The following is a 23,305-nucleotide window of genomic DNA, read 5'->3' on the forward strand; positions in this document are numbered from 1 at the left end:
TCTCAGCGCTGGACATGGCAGCCTTCTGCCAATACCCCCTCCATCATTTCGGCCCCCTCCGCCCTTGCTATTTTCTCACATTGGCTCCTTTTTTCCCCACATTCACGTTCCTCTTATCCCCCACCTCATGATCGACCATTTTGAGCTCAGGGAAAAACACACATGGTTTCTAGCCCAGGCATTAAACCACATTTTTCTGTGTGTTCTTTATTCCTATTTGGATGACCAAAGAAGTTCTGCTCAGACCAGATGTATTTTTATGTAATGACCAAAGGAATCTGGCCCGAACTGACCTAAATTTACTTTCTGGAGAATAAACATACTGTGACTATGTGTGTGTCCAGTCAGAAATGCATGTATGTGATTTAATTTTTAAATCAACTACTATGCAATTAGAGCATCACTATCAGAGAATCGATGGCCAATTTTACTGATGAATTAAGATTAAAAAAATCATAATTAATCCAAGAAAAATGCCCAGTGTAATTGTGTTATTGTTGAACGTTTTATATGCATTCACACATGAATGATTAAAATGAATTATTGCAATAAATATTTGTTTGACTTGGTAGTGTGCATAGAGGTTTTTCTGTGCAGCCTTTCCATTTGGTGAGTGAGCCAGAGGCACCACCCAACTCTAAGAAAAACACACACATGCACGCGCACACACATGCAAGTTTGTGTGTAGAAAACCACAGGGGTGGTGAGCTCTAATCTGGAGCCACTAGCCCACTTTAAACACATTCCCCAAGTTATAGCCTCTGCCTCACACCAACCTTTCCCAAGAACACACAGTCTTTCTCTTTATCCCTCTTTCTCCACATTACATTACAACATATATGTAACATACCTACACACACACAATGTGGTACCATTACCCCTGTTTAAACAACTGTTGTAATTCGTCTGCTCTGCATCTGCTGGGGTGGCCTTGAGAAAGCGCTGTTCCCTAAAACCATCACAGCCTGGGACCTCCGTGCATTTGTTTTTGCTTCCAGGGGGACAGCCACATGCACAGACCCCTGACTTCTTGCTGCTGGTATGCGGTAGACTCCAGATCCTCCTCTCTGCTGACCTTCAACAGTCTTCCCATTGTGTGAGGCTCAGAGTATGTACCTCATTGTGATTGCCTAAATGAAATGTGTGCATAACATCATCTAACATCATCATCTAGAGCACTAAATCCCATTTCTTCTTTGTCAGTTCCTCTTCTTAACATACACATCAGAGATGCTAAATCAGAGTGTTATTCTAGTAAACTTACTAAGAACAGCACCCTGATAAGCTATTATGCCTTCAAAGACATGCTGGATAGCAGATGTTTCCATTAAAGGCTTAAAATAGATACATAAACCTGCTTCCACTACGCTTGTGGTATTTTTTCCTGCATTGCACCTTGATGCTGAATAGCCTCTAACCGCACACATGCACTTAGTCCTTTTGACTGAACTGTTAAGTCCTGACGATTTTTTTTTTATGAATTACGTTTGTAAAACTTTTCAAACTGAGTAATATGAGAATTTGGTGAATAATACACAATAGTTTACAGGCCTCTGATATCTAAACCACTTTACAGGAGATTTAACAAAATTTGGACAGAGCCTCGAACTCCTGTACTTTAGTGTACTAAGATGTTGAAACAATTTATACAGTGCCACCTAATGGTCAAATGCAAAACAGCTGCACTAGTCGTGCAGGAGAATGTGAAGAAGGATCAAGCAGATACACAAAATATTTAAAAATAAATATTTAAAGCAACATAAAGCACATTAATGAGTGGATTCACGCGCTTTTATGTCCTGGCCGATCGATTTTAAACATTTTTTTTGTCTTTATGTTAAATGGAGGTCTTTATTTATGCTAAAATGTTCTGGAACATTTTTAACCGTGCATATAACATTTATTTTTTTACTACTTATTGCTATTTTACAAAGAATCATTTCAGACCCTTAGTCTTAAACAAATAAATTATCATAAAACAAAATGTAATAAATAATTTGTAAAATAAATGTTGTTTAAAGTTATGATATACAAATAATGAAATAAAAGTAAACCATTTAAATAGTTGTGTCAGATTTATTATGTTAGTGAGGAGCTGAAGAGCAGGAAAGCAGTCTCATTTTTATTTATTCAAAATGTAATTTCCAACACACAAATTATCAGACAGTCATGTGGTGGAAACAATTGACACATTTGTTGATTTAGATAATGAAGAGTGTGAAAGTGTGCTTTTTGCGTGATTTAACAAAACTGAATAATGTATGCTGCTTCAGTATCTGCTTATAGCGCGTTTCATCCATGCTGCGATTTTGCCCCTCCCCTTTAAGAGGCGCGCACTCCGCTCAGCCAATAGCAGACGACAACATCCGGTTTAGGTCTCAGAGAGGGAAGTTCAGAAAGATTTTTTTTTACAGCATTTTATGCCGCGAAAATGTCACATTGCAGTTTATAATCTTCTATACAGTTAGCTTAGATTATTGGAAAAGTATGACAATACATGTATGTCAACGTAAAGCCTGAGCAAAATAAGGACGCAGTGAGAGTGCAGAACTTGCACAACCGTGCTGTCAAACACGACAGCAGAAGTTTTCACCGACCGTCGTCACCCCATTTGATCGACACGCTTCAGCCTGCTGAATTTAAAGGTAACATTTTAGTTTATTCGCATTAAAATAAGTCTTTGGTCTGACTGTGGGTGATTTTATCTCTGATTGTCAGAAGCAGGATGCGAATTTGCGAATCATACTATGACCTTGCTTCTTGCTTATGAATATTAATTAAGCTACGTGATACACCAGGAATGTTACAAAGCACCGTCTATGAGACCTAATAAATATTCATGACTTTACTCTTTACTGTAATTTTTGTTTGGAGGCGTGTATGTGCTCAGACTGAAGTGAAATGCTTCTTGCGCTGGTCGGCTTATGTTGGAGCCAGTGAGAGTACAGACAAATATTATATAAACTATGTTCAATATAAAACCAAGGTAAATGAAAATGGTGATCCTCTGTATAATATCATCAGCTCAGTTAAACGTGCTTCCTAAATGTGTTAGCTCTTAAAAATCACGAGTACCATCAGTTTAGAGTCTGGAAAGTTTGAGGAAGCTTTTGACTTGTCAGATATAATTGTATAAACCCCAGTTATAGAGTATTATGCTTTATAATGACATTTTTGTGCAGTTATGGTGTATTGTGGTACTCTAGGTTGTCTCCTTGAATTATTGACATTAAAAGCTGCTCTCAGTATTTTCTGCTAATTAAGACAAGTCACTACAGGCAAAAACATTTTTTTTTTTTTTTAATGCACAGGTCAATTTTGAGATATTGTGTCCTGTTTGGCTTTTCATAATGTGTTTCAGACTAGTGAAAAGAAAACATCCAAAATGCACTTTTTCAACCCGCTTTGTATTGTTACAGTGTCTTATAGTATATGTAAAGGACAGTGTTTACTTGTTCTCTGTATTACCTGGACCAAGAAATTCATGTTTATTTGTCAGCAAAAGTCTGCCAGATGACGCAAAATGTGAAACTTTTGACAAATCGTGAAAACTACAGATTATACTTTCGCATTTTTATATCCCTGCCCACGAACAGTCATATGGACAGAGGGTTATTAACAGAACAGTTATTGTAAGGGTAGGTTTATCACTGAAAATTGTACCATACTTTGTCTACTCTTTAAACAGCATTATGGTGTAATGGAACACTATGGCAACAACTTTCTTACCTGTACACGTCGGCGGTTTGGCTTCAGGGGGTCGAGCGGAACTGACAGTTTTTTTCAGTTTTTCCCATCCGTTTGGCCTAAAACACTGTTTTTGGTCAGTTCTCTGTGTTTACAATTCTTTGCAGCCTTTAGCCACTGCCTAACACACTGGATACTTCACTGGAAAGTAACTCAATCCCGCTAAATGTTTACTCTTTGAATTCTTGCACACAGGGGCAATACAAGTCAACACCATTATGACTAAAAGTTTGTTAAGAAGTATTTCCACCTAAAACAAGGTGGTATTTGACTCTGGTAAATGTATCCATAGCAGTCTGCTGGGAGTGGCCTTGGACGACAACACGCCCAGTGCATTATGGGTGTTGAAGTTTTCCTACCTATTTGGCAAAAGGGAAGACAACTGTGTTTTTCTTTATTTTCTCTAGTCAGGTAGCACAGATTTCATTTTTTTTTTGTTTTTGCCTTTCTACTGTATAGCAGCCAAGCGGTGAAGTACCCCTTTAAGTGTTTATTTATTTGCACTTTATCTATTTGCGTCTTTAGATTTAAATTACAATACATATTTAAAGGCTGTTTTCTGAAAATTTTTTTTTTTTTTTTTTTATGTACTGAGCCAATTGAACTTGTATACAAAAACTTTACAGTTTTATTCATATCTATCTACTGTATATTCTGAAGGATTTCACAGAGGGATTTGTGTTTATATATCATTTGCCTGATTTAAACAACATGGTTTAAACAACATTCCTAAAAACATGGTGAAAATGTATTTTTTCCAAATTCATATCCCAAATCCCCTCTTTAAAAACCTTTGACTCTATGTCAACAAAATTAAACAAGAATTGTGAACCTGGCTTCATCCAATGTGCAGATTTCTGTTCTAGAAATGTATAAAAAATTATTGCGTATTTAATAAGATAATGCCTCATTTGTATGTTTGTTTATTCACATAAAAGTTAAGACTGCCCACATTCAGATCTGCCTCCATTCTTCTGATGGATAAAGTACCTGCTTTTCATCATTCTGTTACCTGTAGTTTGGGTTCCTTGCCACTGTTTCCCGGCTGGCTTAGTTGGGGACACTTAATATTCAACAATATTATTGATCTGCCTGCATTGACACCATAGTATGCGAACTGAACTGAGCTGTTTTTCAACTATAAAGAACCTTTTGTGCAATTGGAAGTTAAAGGTTCTTCATGGAAACATATGCTTATAAAGAACCTTTACTTTTTAGTGTGCAGTGCCCTTGCTTAAAAATTCTGAAAAATACAAATAGAGATTTTAATTGGACGTTAGAATGGAAAGTATCATGACATGGACATCATACAGTATCAGTCCTAAAGGTCATCGTGATCATACAAGATTAAAAGATCTGGAGATAGCTTATTATTGGGAACTCTCAGATTGTTGAGTAGAGTGTATTAATGCATTTACCCTCCAGCTGAGAATGTCAAAGCCATTAGTACCATGATAAATCAGCTTCAGTAACAGCTCCCCTTTATCATGTCAAGACATGATATAAAAGTCATGTCTATAGTGCTATATACAATACAGATTGTATCAAAGCAGCTTCACAGTAAGAAACTGGAAAATAATGATCAATGATGCAAACTTCAAATTCTCCTAAAAAGAAGCCTTACAGAAGACAATAGTGTCATTATTCAGCTCAAGTCAGTTGAGTGTTGATTCAGTTCAGTTCAATAAATGTAAAGTTAATCAATTATGAAATGAGTTCAATTTGAGTTCAAATGAGAGCAATAAGCAGCTCTACAGAAGACAATATTGTCATTATTCAGCTTGAGCGAGTTTTGTTCTCATCCAATAGTGTTAGTGCAGTCAAATCAATAATATTACTGAATATCAAGTGTCTTTTAAACCCTCTATCTAGTTTTAGTTTGAACCAGTCAACCAATTGAAAGGCCAACCTGTTTTAATTTGCTCTGTCTTGACTGTTGCTTGTCAAGAGCCTAATTATACATTTGTAGTCACTTCTTTACTACAAGTTTTTTTTTCCGATTTGGCATACAGTCAGGATATTAGTATGTGTTGGTACGTGTCAATGTTGACACTCTCCAGTGCATAAGCCAAATCATTTACACTTGCACAAATTCAGCTAACGCTCTACCAGTTTTCTGTGTTGGAAATTACACCCATCTTGGCCATGGCAGTTTATTGGCCAGGCGGCTATGTCCCCCGAAGGACTGGTGAAAGCTGTGCGGGGATGACAAGTCAACAAGGAGCGTTTGTTCATAGTTTGGTTTGATGAAAAAAAGGAAAGAAAGACTAATTATATATTTACATTGTCTCACCCAAGGGATTTTTCCAGCAGGGGTGATGGCAAGACATTAAACGACTCCGCCGTTACGAGCAGATCATAAAAACACTCCCTTGTTGTGTCTTTCACAGACCTGTCATTAAGACTAAGAACAACAATTACCCACAAACTCCTGCTCCTGCACACACAAGCTGTTTGAGCGCCTTTTCTACCCCGTTACGCCGTGGTCGCGGTGTGAGAACCTCGCCTCCCAGCAGGACACAGATGAGGATATGTCTCCATTGATGGCTTCAGCCTTGTTCCGTTTTGTTTATTTGTCAAAAATACTTCAGTGCTGAGTTAAGAGCGTTCTGGAAGTTTAAAATAAAGTCCATGAAGACTTTATTGCACTACCCAGTGCCTCTTTTATCTTTTTTTCCCCCCTTCTTTCAAACTGGCCGGCTCATGAAATACAGGCTGATGACAAATTAAGAGCCCTCAATTGGGTAACACATTTTCAACTCCCCATTTCCTGATTACAACCCCTGTCTCAGACTCTGTACAAAAGGCATCATTATTATGGACTTAACTCTCCTACTTTTTCTGGAATGAGAAACACACTTTTGAAGTTGCATGGTCCAAATATGTAGATCTGCTGGCCTTTCAAGGAATAGTCCCCCCCCCCCAAAAGTCTTGTTACATTTATTTGTGTGTATGTGTCTCTGCAGACTTCAGAGGATGGCTGCTGTTTCTGAGACCGATATACAGTTCTGGATGGCCAAAGCAGTGACCTGGGGCACGGCAACATCATGTTCTGCTCTTCTGGACACAAGCAGACACCTTGGATATCTGAGGAGTTTTCTCCAGCAAGTTCTGCTGGGGTTGCAGCAAATGGTATGAAAAATGTCTGAACACACAACTTTAGCTTCACAAGCAGGACTTTTGTCTGGAATTTTGTGAAACATTTTACATTGTCCTCAGCTATCCTGTTAAACGTTAGGATCCAGTAAACAAATGTTGATCTAACAATATTCATCATTCTTTACCAGGAGATTTGTTGCATTAAAGTTCACACTATCTACAAGATGGTCAACTAGTTGTCCAATAACCGACTAATTGATTTGTGAGGTCAACTACTTTATGATTTTTAAATGATTTATTTTATTACAGGGCTCAACAGTAAGATTATTTTCAACATTTTTACTCTCCCCAAAACATAAATTTTACAATTTTATTCATTTAAATTTATAATTTTATATTTGCATGTATTTATATTGCAATGTATTTAAATGATTCTGAATGCATATTTTAGTATTTATTCATTGTTCACACATTTTTTTTCTCTGAAGTTTTCTTAAATTTGCTAGAATAGCTGGAAACTACAAGGAATGGAATAAACACTTGAAAATGATGGCATGAATAGCAAAGCATTACTGATTGGTTTGTAATTTTTTAACTTATTTAAACTGGCAAACAAGTTTAAATAATCAGAAGTCACAACCAATTGCCACTGAAAACCAAATACTTAAGTTTGAATTAAAAATGAAGGCATAAAAATACAATTACATAATCAACTGGCATAAAACTCTCTCAAACTGGCCCTGGACGAGTGAGCCATCCTTATTGCTGAGTACTGTAATGTTTTTTTAACTGTGGTTCTTTAAAAAAGATAAATTAAGAGATCCAACTTCTTTGAAAGAGTATTAATGCTGACAACATGTCGCGCTTTAATGTGCTAAAAGTCTCCCAGTAACTAAGAACTAATAAATGTAGCCGATTTTGAAAATGTGTAGTTTTGCATATTTCTCCTGCTGAGTTCATAGAATCTCCTTTAATATTAAGGTCATAGTGCTTTAACTAACTCTTTTAGCACCCCATAACAGAAGCCGCTCTGTGCGAATGAAGGCAGGACATTGGCACGGTGGCTATGATGATTTAGTGGGCTAATAGCCACCCAGGGACTGCCAGCGTTAACCTAATGTATCCCTGCATCAAGTGTTGCAAATTTGGACGAGGTATCATGGGTTAGGGTGACTCTGTGAAGGACCAGTGTTAAGAAAAATTCTGCCTCCCACTGACTCTCCTCACTTTGAAAGAAGCTCTTTATTCATTCTGCAGCAGCCTTTCGCACCAGCAGATCTGCTGTTGGCTCTGCACATCGTGCCGTTTGGTGCCTGGCGTGTCAGAAAAGAAAACAAAATCTTGCAGCCTTTCTTATTTCAACTTACAATGGCTGCCCTGCCAAAATGCAATCACACCTTCCGTTTCCATCATGCTCGACATGCGTCAGCCTCTCTGACAGCATTCAGCAATGTGATGGGATCGGGATTTCTTAATTGGCCCTAAATCTTTATTCCCGGCAGAGCCTCGTAAAACGGCCCGAATGAAGCGGATCTGAACAGCAGCGCTTGGATGAGTTAAGGACGTGGCTCGCGCCTGGGGATGAAAAATGTCTCGTTTATATCAATTTCCTCATTTGCATTCCATCAGAACCAGTTTTCCCACTCCCCGCTTGGGACTGCTGGAAAGGGGAGGTTTCACGGTCCCGTAAACGGTTTTCTTCCTAAGCCTGGCGCAGTTGGGTGCCCGTTGGCGATGCGCCCGTGCTCAAGGGGAGACTGAGAGATCCATGTGTGTGTGAACACATTCGATAATTGCTGACTTGTTAATGTGTACATAAGATTTTTTGCCCTTTAAATCCCATGAGAGAGCATCTCTGGGATGGTACATGCAATGTCAAATTTGCTTGTACCCCTTTGCTGGAGCTGGATTATGACTTTGTCATGATGGTTATTAGAGGTCAAATAAATGGTCTTTTCAAGAGTTTACATTAGGGCAGCATAATTAGTCGCATTAAAATTTATATTGTGATATGGCATAGTGAGATTATTAAAAAGCTGCCATTTAATTTTAATTTAATTTAATTTAATTTAATTTAATTTATAAATATTTTATTTTATATATTTTAGATATACTTTAAAATGATAAAATTTCATTAATTTAATTTCATTAATTTAAATTTAATCAAAATGTTTAAACTGGTGTTTGGGGACCCAAGGTAGTTCCAAAAGATTTCCAGTGAGTCTGCAGAAATTATAAAAATTAATTTTTATGGTTGTTAAAGCTATAAAAGTGCTTTGGAACAATATTAGGTTTGAAAAGCATAAATTTTTTTTTAATTGAAAATTCTGGATTATACATATAACATTTATTGTGGTGATAAAATGATACAATTATCAATATTTTCTAGATAATATTTTAATAATTTGTTTTGGCTTCACAATAACAATATAAAAACAATTATTTAGCTTAGCGAACAACATGTTGTCTTAATAATATGATATAGTGTTTTTTACACATGAAAATGTAGAGCTGCCCTCACATTTTAGGAATGGGGTCCTTCACTAGGGGATCATCCCATTAGGTGGACCTTGGCATCAAAAAGTAAAAAAACAAAACAAAAAAACCCTCCATTTGATGTTATGAATGCAAATGGCAGTTCTAGAGCTACAATAATTACTTTAGCATGTGCTCTGTATTTGTATTAATTATATTTTTGGCTGCCACAAGGTCCTTTTTCCCTCGATGTGTTAAAGTTCCACAGGAATGGTGTCATTCTCTTCATGCGTGCACTGAAATCGTTTAGCATCCAACAATGTATGTGCCTATGGAATGTAAAAAGGCTCAGATCCTTTGTATGGCTTCCAGTGTACAGTAAATTGGCAAGGCACATCTTGAACTGATGCAAAAAGCTGTGATCCTCAACATGCCTTTGCATTAGCACACTGGTTTTCATTAATTACGTAACTGACTTTAAAGAAGTGATCAGTGACTCTCTCCGTCTGTCTGCGTGGGAATAGTTTTATAAAAGGCCATCAAAAGGTTTTTTTTTTTTTTTTGGCTCAAATAGTTTTTTGGAAAATGATGATTAATTTTTTTCATATTAGCTAATTGTTCATATTTGTGATGTCAGCTAACTCGGCAAGTGGCAGACCTTCATTGTGCACTTAAACTGTCAGTATTACTTAAGAAAAAAAATTTGACCACAGCTCATGAGTTGAGACAGGATCTGGTGTTGACAGTTCATTTTTATGAGGAAAATTCTAAGCAATATAGTTCTGACATGAGAACATTTGTTCCTGCTGAGTTCTTCTTGGTAACCATCAGATCTTCCTTGATGTACCAAAAAACAATTCAAACAGACAGTTCTTTAAAATAGGCCTTTATTGTTGCATTACAGAGACCTTTGTAAAATACATAATGATTGGCTATTGTGGCAAGAGAGGCATCTATTAGAGTATATATGAAATGTGTATGTATGTGCAAGAATAAAGTGTGCTGCATCTTCACGCAGCCAGTGCTGATGTGGTCATCAGGGAAGCAGGTATTGCAGAGGAAATGAAAAGGGACATATCCTTGTGGAATGCCAGATGGTATGACTGAGTTTAATGACAAAAAATAAATAAAATAGAATAAAATAATAAAAATATCATCATAGAAAATCTTTGTCTTGCTTGCTTATCTCGCAGTCAGGTGTGTTTTATATCCGGCCACCTGACTTTGTTGTTGTATGCTCTGTAAGCTTGAATCTTGCTTGTAACGTTTTTTAATATTGTTCATCCCCATCATTTCCCAGTTTCTCTATACTACACAATGGAAAAAAAAACATAAAACGTGTTGGATGATTCACGTATTACTACTGTGTAGGCCTATGCAATGTGAAAGTATGTATTGCATAATTCAGTTGCAGTTTATTTTTCATGATTCAGATGCAGATTTTTGCTATTGATGTCTCAGGTGTGTGTGTTTACTGTTTAACAGAGCTCCACTAGTGAGGCCATGAAGACGTTTCCTTTTGTGGGCCAGTTCCTGGGAAGACTTTGTTGGAACCCATGTGTTATTGCGGATGGTAAATTTACGACTCTTTTACACTTGGGGGTGTGTTTCCCATTTGAGACCAAGAAATGTGTCTGCATGGCTTGGGTATTTACACTAATTTCCCAATGAACCCTGTAGTGGCCCGCTAGGCATTTGTTCTGTTATTTGGCTCTCTTTCACCTCTCTCTCTTGTCTTATCTCTACTTCCCTTTCCTTAAATTTTTTATCAGACCTGTTCTTTACATGCCGCCTTAAAAATGACTTTAAAAAGTTTAAAGATCTATCACTGTACTTTTTACCCCATCATATAAAAATATATTATGAATGTGATTTAAAGTTATAAATATTTATTATGAAGTTATTATAAAGTTTGTACAAAGTAAATCACGTGTCCTTGTGATCAGTGTGATGTGACCTTAAAATAATGCGGAATCTGTAATATTTTATTTTTGATTTACATCATATGCTGTTTTTGTTTAAAATTGTTCAAAGTTTAAATCAGATATTTCATTTTAGTTTTTTAGTGTTTTATCAGAGTTTAGCCTACATTGTGCCTGATTATAAATGCATGCACGTATGCATGTTTATGGGTTCCCTATTACAGATGAATAATGTGGCCATTTTCACATCTTATAAATGCCATTTTGTCCTGTGGTCTTGTTTATGTATGCTCAGAGAGGAGCCAGAGACTCCTGCTGCGGTGTTTGAGCTGTCTGTACAGCGCTGAGCCACTGAACGCTGTTGAACGAAAAGCCAACATGTGGATCAAGGTAAAGCCAACAACATTTCACCCCTCAAGGTTAATGAATAGATAGATCACCAAAGCAGTTTTACAAATTGATATCCTTACAGACACAATTTAAAATGTGGAATATATTGGTTGTTTAATTTAAAGTGTAAAGATATTTTTTTAAAGTGGTCATGAATTGAGAAATCAAACTTTTGACATATTAGAGGTTTTTGTACTATAAATAATTATCCTGTAAGTTTCAGAACTCGAAACTTCCTCATTAGTCCAAAAACAACTTTTCTTAAAACCAAGCGGATTTTCATTACGGATTTTCTCTCAGTATGACGTAATAGTGCGATGAAAGACCGCCTCTGCAGAAGAAGATCAACGCCTACTTCTACATCATTGCCCTGCCCACCAATTCATGCATGTCATGACCCATGTAGTAGTAAATACAGAAAATGCCTCTCGAGGATTACAAGACGTTTTGCATTGCCAAGTTGTGGAAAAACCAGGTGTGTGCAGTAACGAATTACAAATACTCACGTTACTGTAATTGAGTAGTTTTTATCAGAAATTGTACTTTTTTGAGTAGTTTAAATGTGTACTTTTACTTGAGTAGCCTACATTTTAAGTGATGTATCGGCACTTTTACTCCGCTATTTTCCTCCGTTTGTGGTCGTTACATACTTGTTTTAATTATATTTTTATCCATCAACGTGATTGGATATCGGTCTCGTGATCGTGCATACTTTAACTGCCATATGCGGTCAATCATGGCTGCTGTGGAAGCGCGTTCTTCAAGCATCAGTTCAATCGAGATATTAGCGTCTTCCTCTAATATGTTAAGGTAAATTTCGTATTTCTGCTTACTAAATGTAAATATAGGCTAGCCTATCTCTACAGGGCCTGAAATTGCAGGTAGGCTATCGCGTACAATATAACTACAGCAAGTGCCGCGATCATAATGTGGGGAAATCCCACTCCTATAGAGACGCGACACGCGATATGTGCACTGCCGCGTCTCTCCCTCGCGCGCGTCCTGCAGCAGTCACCTTGAGAAGTCGGAGACTCTTTGACTCTTGAAGAGTTCAGTATGAGCGCGCGATGCGTGCTGTGGTGTTAGGGACACTCTAAAATGCTTAATGTGGAAAAACACCTCGCTGTACTGAAAATGGAGGACCACATTCAGTATGCAGCTTATGATGATGACCCATGGCGTTAACATTTATGTCAGCGTGTGACTACAGCTCGTTAATAAAAACGTTTTTTGTTTGATAAATTTTATATAATCCGCCTTCATTTAGCAAGTGTAGTAGCGTAAAAATATTTTTCAGTTCAGCATTTTTTGTTCAGTTCAGTTGTGGATGCTGCTGAAACAGCACCTTCGCCGAGACAGCAAAGATACATGTGTGTGTGTGTGTTTCTTTTGAAAAAGTTACCCCTGAAATATTTCCCTATTTGTTGCAAAATTTTCCTTACAAATTATATTATCAGCATAACAATTTGAGTAAATGTAGCTGCGTAAAAGGTAGGGGATGATGCCCCCCTTTTCTAGAACAATGCACATTATGTTTAAATTGTAACATGGAATGAGATGGAATTAGTGTAATTAGTGTTAGCTCACTATCTTAGCCTTTTTCAGTGCATTAGGTGAGGTAAACTGTTTGATAATATTCTCATTTCTTTATCACAAAACACTAAAACTGGCACTGTTTTAGAAATAAATTGCCTTTTTAGTCTCTTTTTTAATCTCTCTATTTACCCCATCTCATGGTGTGTGATGCTGCACTCCCATGAATTTTTGTATTCATTTGCATTCGCCACTCATTCTTTGCATGTTTTTTTTCAACAATAGCATGCTCACGCTCAGTGGCCTTACACCTGATTTTACATATTTTTATTTCAAACATTGTGATTTCAATGGGGATGAGTGTACTTCAAACTCTGTACTAGACTTTCCATGTTGTTTTCATGCATTTTAAAAAGATGGATAGATATTCTTCATTCTTTCTGACAAACCACAAAAGAAAATGTGAATTACAGTATGTACAATGTTTTAATGTTTAAATTGCAGTGTACAGAGTTTATTATAAGGGGGTAGAATCCACACCTCAGTACTCACTACTCATGAGTACTTTTAAATAAGCTACTTTTTTACTCTTACTCAAGTAGTTTTTTGGACAAGTACTTTTTACTCTACTCATACTTCATTTTTTGGAATGTAATGGTACTTTTACTTAAGTATATTTTTTCAGTACTCTTTCCACCACTGGGAAAAACAGTCTTCGCATTGCCTTCCTTATGATCCTAACATTAAAAAAGCATGGATGAATTTTTTTTTTTTTTTTTTAAAGTACCAGTAAGATACTGTTCGTTTGTGTGCTTCATTTTACTGTGGATTAATTTTTAAACAAGATACAGTTCAAAGCAGGCTTTTCAGAAAGACTTAAAATAAAAGATGATGCAGTGCCAACTATATTGGATCTGACAGTAATGTTGCAACACATGAGTAACAATGTTTTTATGTGTCACTATTGCTCTGTTTGTTACAGATCATTTGATATGTACTCACTTTACTTTCACTTTACTGAAAATTATGAACGATAAATATAAGAAAGACAGTGCAACAAACAATGTTACATTCATTCATAATTTGTCTACGCAAAACACCGTAAGTTATATTGTCAACTATATTGGGCCAATGATTCAATGTCCCATTCATAAAGAGAGCCATTTACTTAATTCCTGAATTTGAGCCGTTTAAACAAATCGAATGAATGAATGAATGACTCAATGACTCACTCGTAAAGACATTTACCGCCACCTACTATCAGATTTAGTTTCTTAGTTAAGAGTATCATTTCATTTAAATTTTTTTTTTTCATATTTCCACATTAAAGTGATAGTTCACCCAAAATGAAAATTCTGTCATCATTTACTCACCCTCATGTCATTTCAAACCTGTATGACTTTCTTTCTTTTGGAACATAAAAGAAGATATTTTTAAGAATGTTGACTTCCTTTGTATAAAAAAAAATATTTCTCAAATTATCTTCTTTTATGTTCCACAGAAGAAAGAAAGTCATACAGGTTTAAAACAATATTAGGGTGAGTAAATGATGACAGAATTTTCATTTTTGGGTGAACTATCCCTTTAATAGCCATTTAAAACCCATTAATCTCATGGCATTTAATTGAAATTGCAGTGTAAATGCATTCATGCCACATCTAAGGTTCAATAAACAGTCGCTAAATATATCTAAATACCAATTCAGGTGCAGATTCAGAAAAAAATTGGCTATTGTAGCCTAATAGTTTGTGTGTAATCAAATAAAATATTTCTTTCTAAAGCTGCTTTTTGTAATGACTATTTGATGCTTTTCTCATTTAACACAATAATGACTTTATCAATAATAACATGATCTTTTAGGGGTAATTTCTCAGCCAAATTTGGTGTGCGATTAGACTAATTAATCGGCACATCATGTAATTAATTAGATTAAAAATTTCAATTGCTTGACATCCTTAATTATTTTTATTAAAATTGTCATTAAAAATGGCAAAAATCTGACTGATAAGAGTTTAAAAGCACATGCTTTAAATGTTCGAGCCCTTTTTTGTTTGTAATATACCTAATAAATGTCATACTCTTCCAGACCCCTACTTGCAACAGTTTTCAATCTGCCAAAAGTGTTTTAGAAATTTCCAATGCACACTTTTATATTGAAATAGATGTAATCAGGGTTGGGAGAGCGGGGTGATGAAAAAGAACTAAAATAATTGTACACTTTCAACTTTTTACAGAGTTCACACAGATGGTTTACCATAAGCAATACAGAACCCCTTGCGTTTCGTGTGTGTATTCGTTTGATAATTTTTTTCATCTAATAAAACATAGCGCTAATTAAAGCAGGGCTTTTAAAGTAAACTTTTAATTTGCCAGATGTTTTTTGACCTATACGAAGGGAAGTAGAGTCAGAGGGAGGTGTGGGTTCTCTGTCAGGGGTTGAGACACGGTATTAATCTTACATTATTTATTTGCTTAGCAAACAATCCCTAGTGCAGCAGCAGTGTGTGTACGTATGGTCTGTTGGAAAAAGATACGGGACAAAAAAAACCAAAAAAAAACAACAACAGAGATTAGGACTCTATTTGTGTAAGGAAGTTACAGATTATAGGTGCATGAGCATTTACTTGATAGATGAAACATGGAAGAGGAATACAATCTGTAATGTTTTCAAAAGATAATGTCCTATAAAAGGTCCAGAAGGTTGCTGTTTTTGTCACTTTATTTTGTTAGACAGATCAGTCTCCTTTTGTCAAAATTACACCATGCTTTTTCAGACATTTGAAGTACCATTTGAATTATCAAGTAAAAGGTGGTGAAGATAATTTGATTAAAGATTACAAGGGCACGTGAATTTTAAAATAATAATGATTTGCATGGGTAAATCATTTATAACAAATATTGCAATATTCCATAAAAAATTGATTAATTGATTTTGATTTCATGGTGACTTTAAGGGACATATCTGTAACTTTTCTTCAGGTTTGAGTCAGGAAGTGTGCCACTTTGTGTCCTCTGTCTAATGGCAGATCACATTCTCATTTGTTCTGTTTTTCTGGAACCTAATTACGGTCCATTGTTTTTGGTCTCTTTCTTGTTGTTTTAGCAAATTGATTTGGTTTGAGTTAATTTCCCGGGGGTCTTTCTTCTCCTCCCAGTCTGACGTCTTGCCTCTTCCAAGCCGTTGATCTCTTATTTTTCCATTCTCGTGTTTGTTGCGGTCCTAATGGATTGTGTGTTTTTCCGTTTATCCCCATTCCTTGTTTGTTACAAGCGCTGTTTACTGTCACTGTCAACATTTGAAGGCTCAGCCATTCGAGAAAGCCTTCATGTCGATCAGCATGGGTTGCAATGTGAGGTTCATCTGGGATGATTCCAGCTGACCCCCCAAGAGCCTCAACGGCGGTGATGGCCTGTGTTCCTTTAGTCACTAAACATGAATAAACAAACGGTCCTGTCATTCACAAAGCCAGCTTGGTCGTGTTCTTCATGTGGGTGGTTTAGCCCAGAAGAAGAGATGAAGAAGAATGACGATGCTTCCACAGAGCCACGGACTGAAGTTTTTTGTCTGTTATTTAAGGGCTTGTTGCCCATTCTCCTTTAAGTCTTTGCTCTGGAGCGCCAGCCTGACTCGCTCTCTCCACATCACAGAGACCAGACCATGCCTGATGGCCCCTCCACTCCTTCAGGGCTCCTGAGGGTCTGGAACAGTCTTTAGGGAGACTTGTGTGGTCTCTTTAAGTACATTCACCTCTGCAGACGCTTTCAAAAACTATTTTAGGTTGAGCAGAATGACCCCGTCTTTAATATCTCTGTCACTTTGTCTTTTGATGTGCCTTCATTTCTCCTATGTTTGAAACCCCTAACCATAAGGATTAAACTTTAGCATGAAACTTGCCCCTGACCCAACATGAAAAATCTGTTAACCCTCATAATGCATTCAAAATCTGCATACGATATTCTGCATTTGCATGGAATATAAACTGAATACATAATTTTTTTGGAAGTTACTGTGTTATTACCAAGTTATTACTACATGTACCTTTTAATGAATGAAAAATTAAGAAATTCTTTGAAAATTGAAATTTTACATTAAGTACAGAAAAAAGTTATGCAAGAAAAATATCTATTTTGTCAGTATTCATGAGAAATGCAATTTGCATATATCTTTATATTATATATAATAATATAAGAACGTTCTCCTTTGAAATCAATTGATTTAATGAAATTCCTTTGAACTTATAACTCATGACTGCTCAAAAACAGTCCAAATTTAAGAAACTCACCTATTCATTTTCTAACAAAATGACATCAACATTACAGTGAAATGTTTTCAAACAAAATATATATATTTAACTTAAAACAACTTGCATCAAAACAGACCTGAATGCATTTAAATCATATGGCTTGTTGATCTTTTCTAAGTTTAGACATTAAAATGGGTAGGCTCTTTTGACCAGTAAAGCAAACCTCCTGAACAGTGCTACATAACTACATAGCAACACAAATAGCAACCACCCAGAACAAGACAATGTTTCATTTTTAGCATTAATAGTTTAATAATGTATTTTGTTTGCTTGTTTCTTTGAAGATCTTTTGGCTAGAGTCAAGACCTTTAGGCAAGAGTCATGTGATGCCTTGATCAGAAAACATCTGAGAAGTGAATATGTGCTCATCTCAAACATTCTGTTTTCTTTCTTTTCATTTTAGGAATATTGTACAAGTTGTTTTGATTTAGTTTGGGCATCCATGTGGTTTAGTACTGTCTAAATTACCACTTTGAAGACCAAAAAAAAACAACAACAACAACTAAAAAAAAAAAAACACCGCCCATCATGGCAGATGCCATGTTTCTCCACCTAAAGGTAGAGAGAAAAAAAAAACTAGAGAATATAAAAAGGCTGCGTTCATTGGCCTGTGCTGTAGCCGCAGCCCAGCTTAGAATTAAGTGTGATCTGCAGTGTGTTTTTGCTGTTCAGATGGTAGTAATTGAGCCTCTTTGGGTCTGTGGAGGACATCTTAGCATACTGTAAACCTAAAGAAACCACATGGCCCCACCACAAGCAGACATGTTTTCTGTCAAGGCTTAAACCCTGTGCTTTCATAAACAGACAGGCCTTGCCACCCGATCCATTGTCTTTTTTCCCTCTTTTTTTTCTTATTTGTGTGTAACATGGGATGTATTTATGATGAGCAAATAGCTGTCCAATTATATACAAAGCAAAATAATTCACAGTTATTGATGTTTCATGATGTGTGATAAAATTTTCACCATAAATGAAGGGTGTTTGTTTAAAAGCTGTCGTCTGCATTGTTTTATGTTATGTATCTGTTCTGGACAGAATATGTTGTGTCATCTGATCTCGGAGGAGGAGGGCAGTGTAGCTCATGCTACAGTAAAACATGCTGGATCAAGCCCGAAGCGATACCACTCAGAGGCTCTTCAGAAGGTTTGGGAATCACTGTTCAGAGCCTTGGCATGTTAGTTAATAATGGCATGGGTAGTGTGATGGGTAATAAGGCCTAAGGCTAAACAATTTCTCACATTTTTTTTTTTTTTTCAGTCTATTGATGATTGATTTTCGATTTCATCTATTTTCCCCCCCCAATCATAGTAAACAGAAACTATTAGCTACGTAGATTGAAAATGTTTAATCTAGAAGTAAAATAAAGTGAAAAGTTAAGTTTAAATAATGCAGTTTATTCACTATATGAACACCAGGAAGGTGAATATTGAATAATTTATGTTGAATCATTTATTTGCACCAATAAAATAGTACGCAATAATAAACAGCAATATTTACCTATACATACTAAATAATGTTTTTTAATAATGAAAATCGGAGATATGATGCAAACAAATCATAGAAACATGTTGAACTGCCTTTTTTTGCTGATGAAGTTTAATTCTATTGAGATTCTGTTTCTTAACACTTTCTTACATATTGCATCACTAGAAGGGCTTGTAAAACTAGTGTAGCAATGTGCTGTTTAGAAATCGAGAAATAAAAATCCTATTCAGATCATTCACAATGTAATTTTATATCACTGGCAAAATCATAGTGAATACATTGTGAATATTCAATATGTTGCCCAGCCGTGGATGTATTTTCCACTCTAGTTTTTAAATTGCGTTTTCATTCCATTTGTGAAATTATAGGCAAACTGTTGTGTCCTGCTGTCGCTTTCAGGTGGTGTCATTGATGACAGAGGAGGTCATTAAAAGCTGTGATGGCTTGCCAAACACATCAGCAAGGTAATACATGCTTAATCTCACTCTGGACTCGCCTTTACAGTGCCTGTAACAACAGTTATTTATAAAATGCCTTCTGTGTGTATGCATGTGTTCATGTGTGTATGTGTTTGTGTGAGTGTATATATTGTATGTGTGTGTGTGTGTATGTAATATATATATATATATATATATATATATATATATATATATAAGTATAAAATAGGCCTCACTCAGTAATCGCTTTTTGCAGATGTTCAAACGAGAACGTTCACACCATGTCAACAGCATGCATTGCCTTGGTCACATGTCCTCAGATGGCTCCTCTCATTGGAGCTCTATTGAAGCATTCCATGTTGTGTGGCTCTTCCTGTCTGAATCAAGAATTTATTAAGGAAGTCAGTGATGCCTTGATTAGGTAAGTTACATTACACTGAAACATTGTAATGCAGTATTTAATGACAGCATGATGTCCACTCTTAACCTGTGTATGTTTTACCCGGTAACACTTTATTTTACAGTGTCCTTGTTACACACATTACATTTTGTTACTGTAGTAATAACTATACATTATGCATAATTGCATGCGACTAACCCTAAACCAAACCCTAATCCTAAACCTAACCCTATAGTAAGTATATGTAGTCATTACTCAGTCCCTAAATATATAATTACACTGTAACACAGACACCTTAAATAAAGTGTAACTGTTTTCCTGTATTTCTCTCTTACACAGTAAGAGGCTTGTGTTGGAGGATGAAGCTGTGGTGAACCTGTGGTGTCTTAGCCCAACCTGTCTGGAGGGGGCAGTAGTGAGCTTATTGGAGTCTGTGCTGTCTGACCATGAAACAATCACACAGAGTCTGGACAAACATGTTAATGACTCATTACTGGTAAACTTGAGTTCTTCTATATTAGCATTAAATGCTGGTATTTTTTTTTTTTTTTTTTTTAGATGGATCTGAAGTTTGAGACCACATTAAAAATCTGTCATTTAAATCTGAAAATTAACTAATTTTAGTTTAATGTATTTATTTACTATATATATATATATATATATATATATATATTAGTTTTATTTTATTTAATTTTTTTCAAATAAGGAAATAATGTTAAATAAGATTATGGGTCACTAATTAAATATATATATGTTTTGTTTTTTTGTTTTTTTTTAAATTCAAATTTTCACTTTTTAAACTGTTTTAAACTGTTTCACTTTTTGATTACAACATATTGTCACATATAGTTGCATATTGTCTATATTAATAGCCTTTACTCTTAAAATCAGCCAGATATATCAGCACCTTAGGACAACAGACCATCACCATGTTTATTAGCAACAAGTTCACACTGTAATGTTTGATGGCAACTAGTACCGCATGTCATAATATTTGCTTCGGTTGCTAATTAATTTGGTGCTGCTGTGTTGACAGTAAAACTATGGCAGTAAAGAAGGAATTTGATGGTCTGTTGTTCGTATGGTACACAGTGTATGAAGATTAACAGCTGTACGCTGGCCTCTTTTTAAGAACAGGCGCAAACAGTGTGACGTGAACCAGGCCTGTGGTCCATACATATCTTTAAGAGGCTTTTTCATGAAGAAACTTAAAATGACTGAAATCAAGACCTTATTTACGTGTCTGTCTAAGGACGTCAAACAGTCATCATGTAGCTGATGTTTGAGGTTCGTTATGATCTGTTTAGCGTCTCATTCTGAGCGGTACAGACAGGTAAAATGAGGCCCAAATGCAGCTGCATTCAACTCGTATTTGTTTGTGCTTCAGAGCATATTGAACTGTGCGGTGTGTTTACGTTGCAGGAACAAGTTGTTTAAACCGCAATCAAAAAGGGGAAACCAGAAATTAGTTTCACATTTCTGTTTTCATCCACCTTCCTCAAAGCTTAGCTCCAATAACAATAAACAGCATCTTCCAGCATCCCACTGCCAGAAAGAGGATGTTTTTGCCATGCTGTAATTGACCCTCCCTGAAGTGTTAGGAGAAGGTATGGATGAGTGTTCGGAAAGCCCATCTGTTTTCACTAGGGAGAGAAAGCTTCGACCTTCATAAAAAATAAAAGCAGACAGCTCTTTCCTATGCCTCTGCTCACGTGATCTCTAATTTGAGATTTTAGAGACTTAAAACAATATTTCTTAATCATCTTCATGTTGTTCAAAACCCGCATTATTTCTTCTGTAAACCACAAAAGGTGAATTTATGAAGAATGTCATGGTCGCTCTTTTCCATATAATGAAAGTAAATGGGGACTGGGGCTGTCAAGCTCTAAAATGACAAAAAAACAAATTGTCATAAAAATGATCATGAAAGTGTTATAAAAACTATTCGTGCACTATATTCAAAGTCTCCTAAAATTTGTGTCATGTACAAACCAATTTTTTTAAAGATTATCTTTTCCTACACTGTAGCTCTTGATAGATCCAGTCCCAATTAAATATAGAAAGTCATACAGGGCTGTGTTTCCCAAAAGCATCGTGAGCTAAGTTGATCGTCAAGAACACTGGTGGAAATGGTCTCCACAATCAACTTGGGCTCACAATGCTTTTAGGAAACACAGCCCAGGTTTGGAACAACATGAGGGTGAGTAAATTATTACATAATTTTAAATTTGGGGTAAGCTATCCCTTTAAGGAGAGATGCTTTTTGAGGCTGCCAAAGGGTTCGGTGATAATGCAAAGCCTGCAGGTTTGATCCTAGACAGGAGGGCATCTGTGAATTAAAAGAAACTGGAATCAGCTACTCTACTGTTAAAAAGTTTGGGGTTATTAAGATTTTTAAATCTTTTTAAAAGAAGTCTTTTATGATCACCAGGGGCCAGTTGTTCAAAAGTAATCTGATCGGATTTTGGCTATCGGATTGGATCAAATCCTGAAAATGGGTTGTTCAAAAGAAGAAAAAAAAAAAGATTCTGAAATGAGATTAGATCACATAATCCAATCTTGGTTTTGATCTGGATCAAATCATCATTTTGTGTTGTTCAAAACCTTTTAGTAAGATTGGGATACCTTTGATCCAAAAAAAATCAGTATTATACTGATCCCAGCAGAAAGGTGGATTTCAGGAACAAAAATTAATTTTTTTGCGCTCTTAATTAATTGAACTGTTAAAGTAATAATTTATTAGTAGACATGAGGCAGTCTTTTGGCAGCCCACAGTAAAGTAAAAAAGAGATTTTGGCGCCATAAAATAATCCTCAAGCAGCTGTAAATATCAAACAGAAATATTATATTTAATAATAACAGTGTTTTATCACTGTTTGGAAACTACATTGACACAATTATAAGAGATGAACCAGTCAAAAGTTCTTTTCAGGTGAATACTACACAAAACTTTTCTAAGAGAACACAAAAGCATTGAAATGTTCTTTTTACCCCCCATCTCATATTTTTCTCATCACCATGTCCTTTTAGGGACTCCGTAGAGCACTAGCAATCCAGATTTGGTAATCTGAAAAAGTGTGTATCTGGATCAGGGGGATCCAATCCAGTTTTGCTTTGAAAAACCAGCACAAAGGTAAAATGGATTACCTGATCCTGGATAGCAAAACATGGGATTTCCAAATCCAGATCATTCTAATCCAGATTGAATTTATTGAACAACTGTCCCCAGGGCTACATTTATTTGATCAAAATACAGGAAAAACAGTGGAAAGTGATAAAAAAGGTTTTTTTCAGGATTCTTTGATGAATAAAAAATTCAAAACAACAGCACTTATTTGAAATAGAAATTTTTTTTTGTGAAATTATTAATTTCTTTAAAAAAAAAATAATAATAATACTTACCCTAAACTTTTGAACAGTAGTATATGACGATTGTCTGATGACGAGTGTCTGAATGTCTTATTTAGGAAGATCAGGTGAAGACTGAAATGGTGTTGTATACCAACATTTTGG

At 35.8% G+C, this 23,305-nt stretch overlaps 1 protein-coding gene across 1 annotated transcript in view; it reads left to right on the forward strand.

The window, feature by feature from the left end:
- The first annotated feature begins 2,351 nt into the window (after positions 1–2,351).
- Positions 2,352–23,305, forward strand: part of fancc (FA complementation group C) — a 35,041-nt gene continuing 14,087 nt past the window's right edge. Inside the window, exons 1-8 of the mRNA XM_051901843.1 lie at positions 2,352–2,645; positions 6,714–6,879; positions 10,807–10,894; positions 11,539–11,633; positions 18,506–18,613; positions 19,355–19,419; positions 19,649–19,813; positions 20,132–20,288. Coding sequence (XP_051757803.1) covers positions 6,724–6,879; positions 10,807–10,894; positions 11,539–11,633; positions 18,506–18,613; positions 19,355–19,419; positions 19,649–19,813; positions 20,132–20,288 — 834 coding nt within the window. The 5' untranslated portion in view covers positions 2,352–2,645; positions 6,714–6,723. The remainder of the gene's footprint in view (positions 2,646–6,713; positions 6,880–10,806; positions 10,895–11,538; positions 11,634–18,505; positions 18,614–19,354; positions 19,420–19,648; positions 19,814–20,131; positions 20,289–23,305) is intronic.

Source organism: Ctenopharyngodon idella, chromosome 8 (genome assembly GCF_019924925.1).
Source record: "Ctenopharyngodon idella isolate HZGC_01 chromosome 8, HZGC01, whole genome shotgun sequence".
NCBI lineage: Eukaryota > Metazoa > Chordata > Actinopteri > Cypriniformes > Xenocyprididae > Ctenopharyngodon > Ctenopharyngodon idella.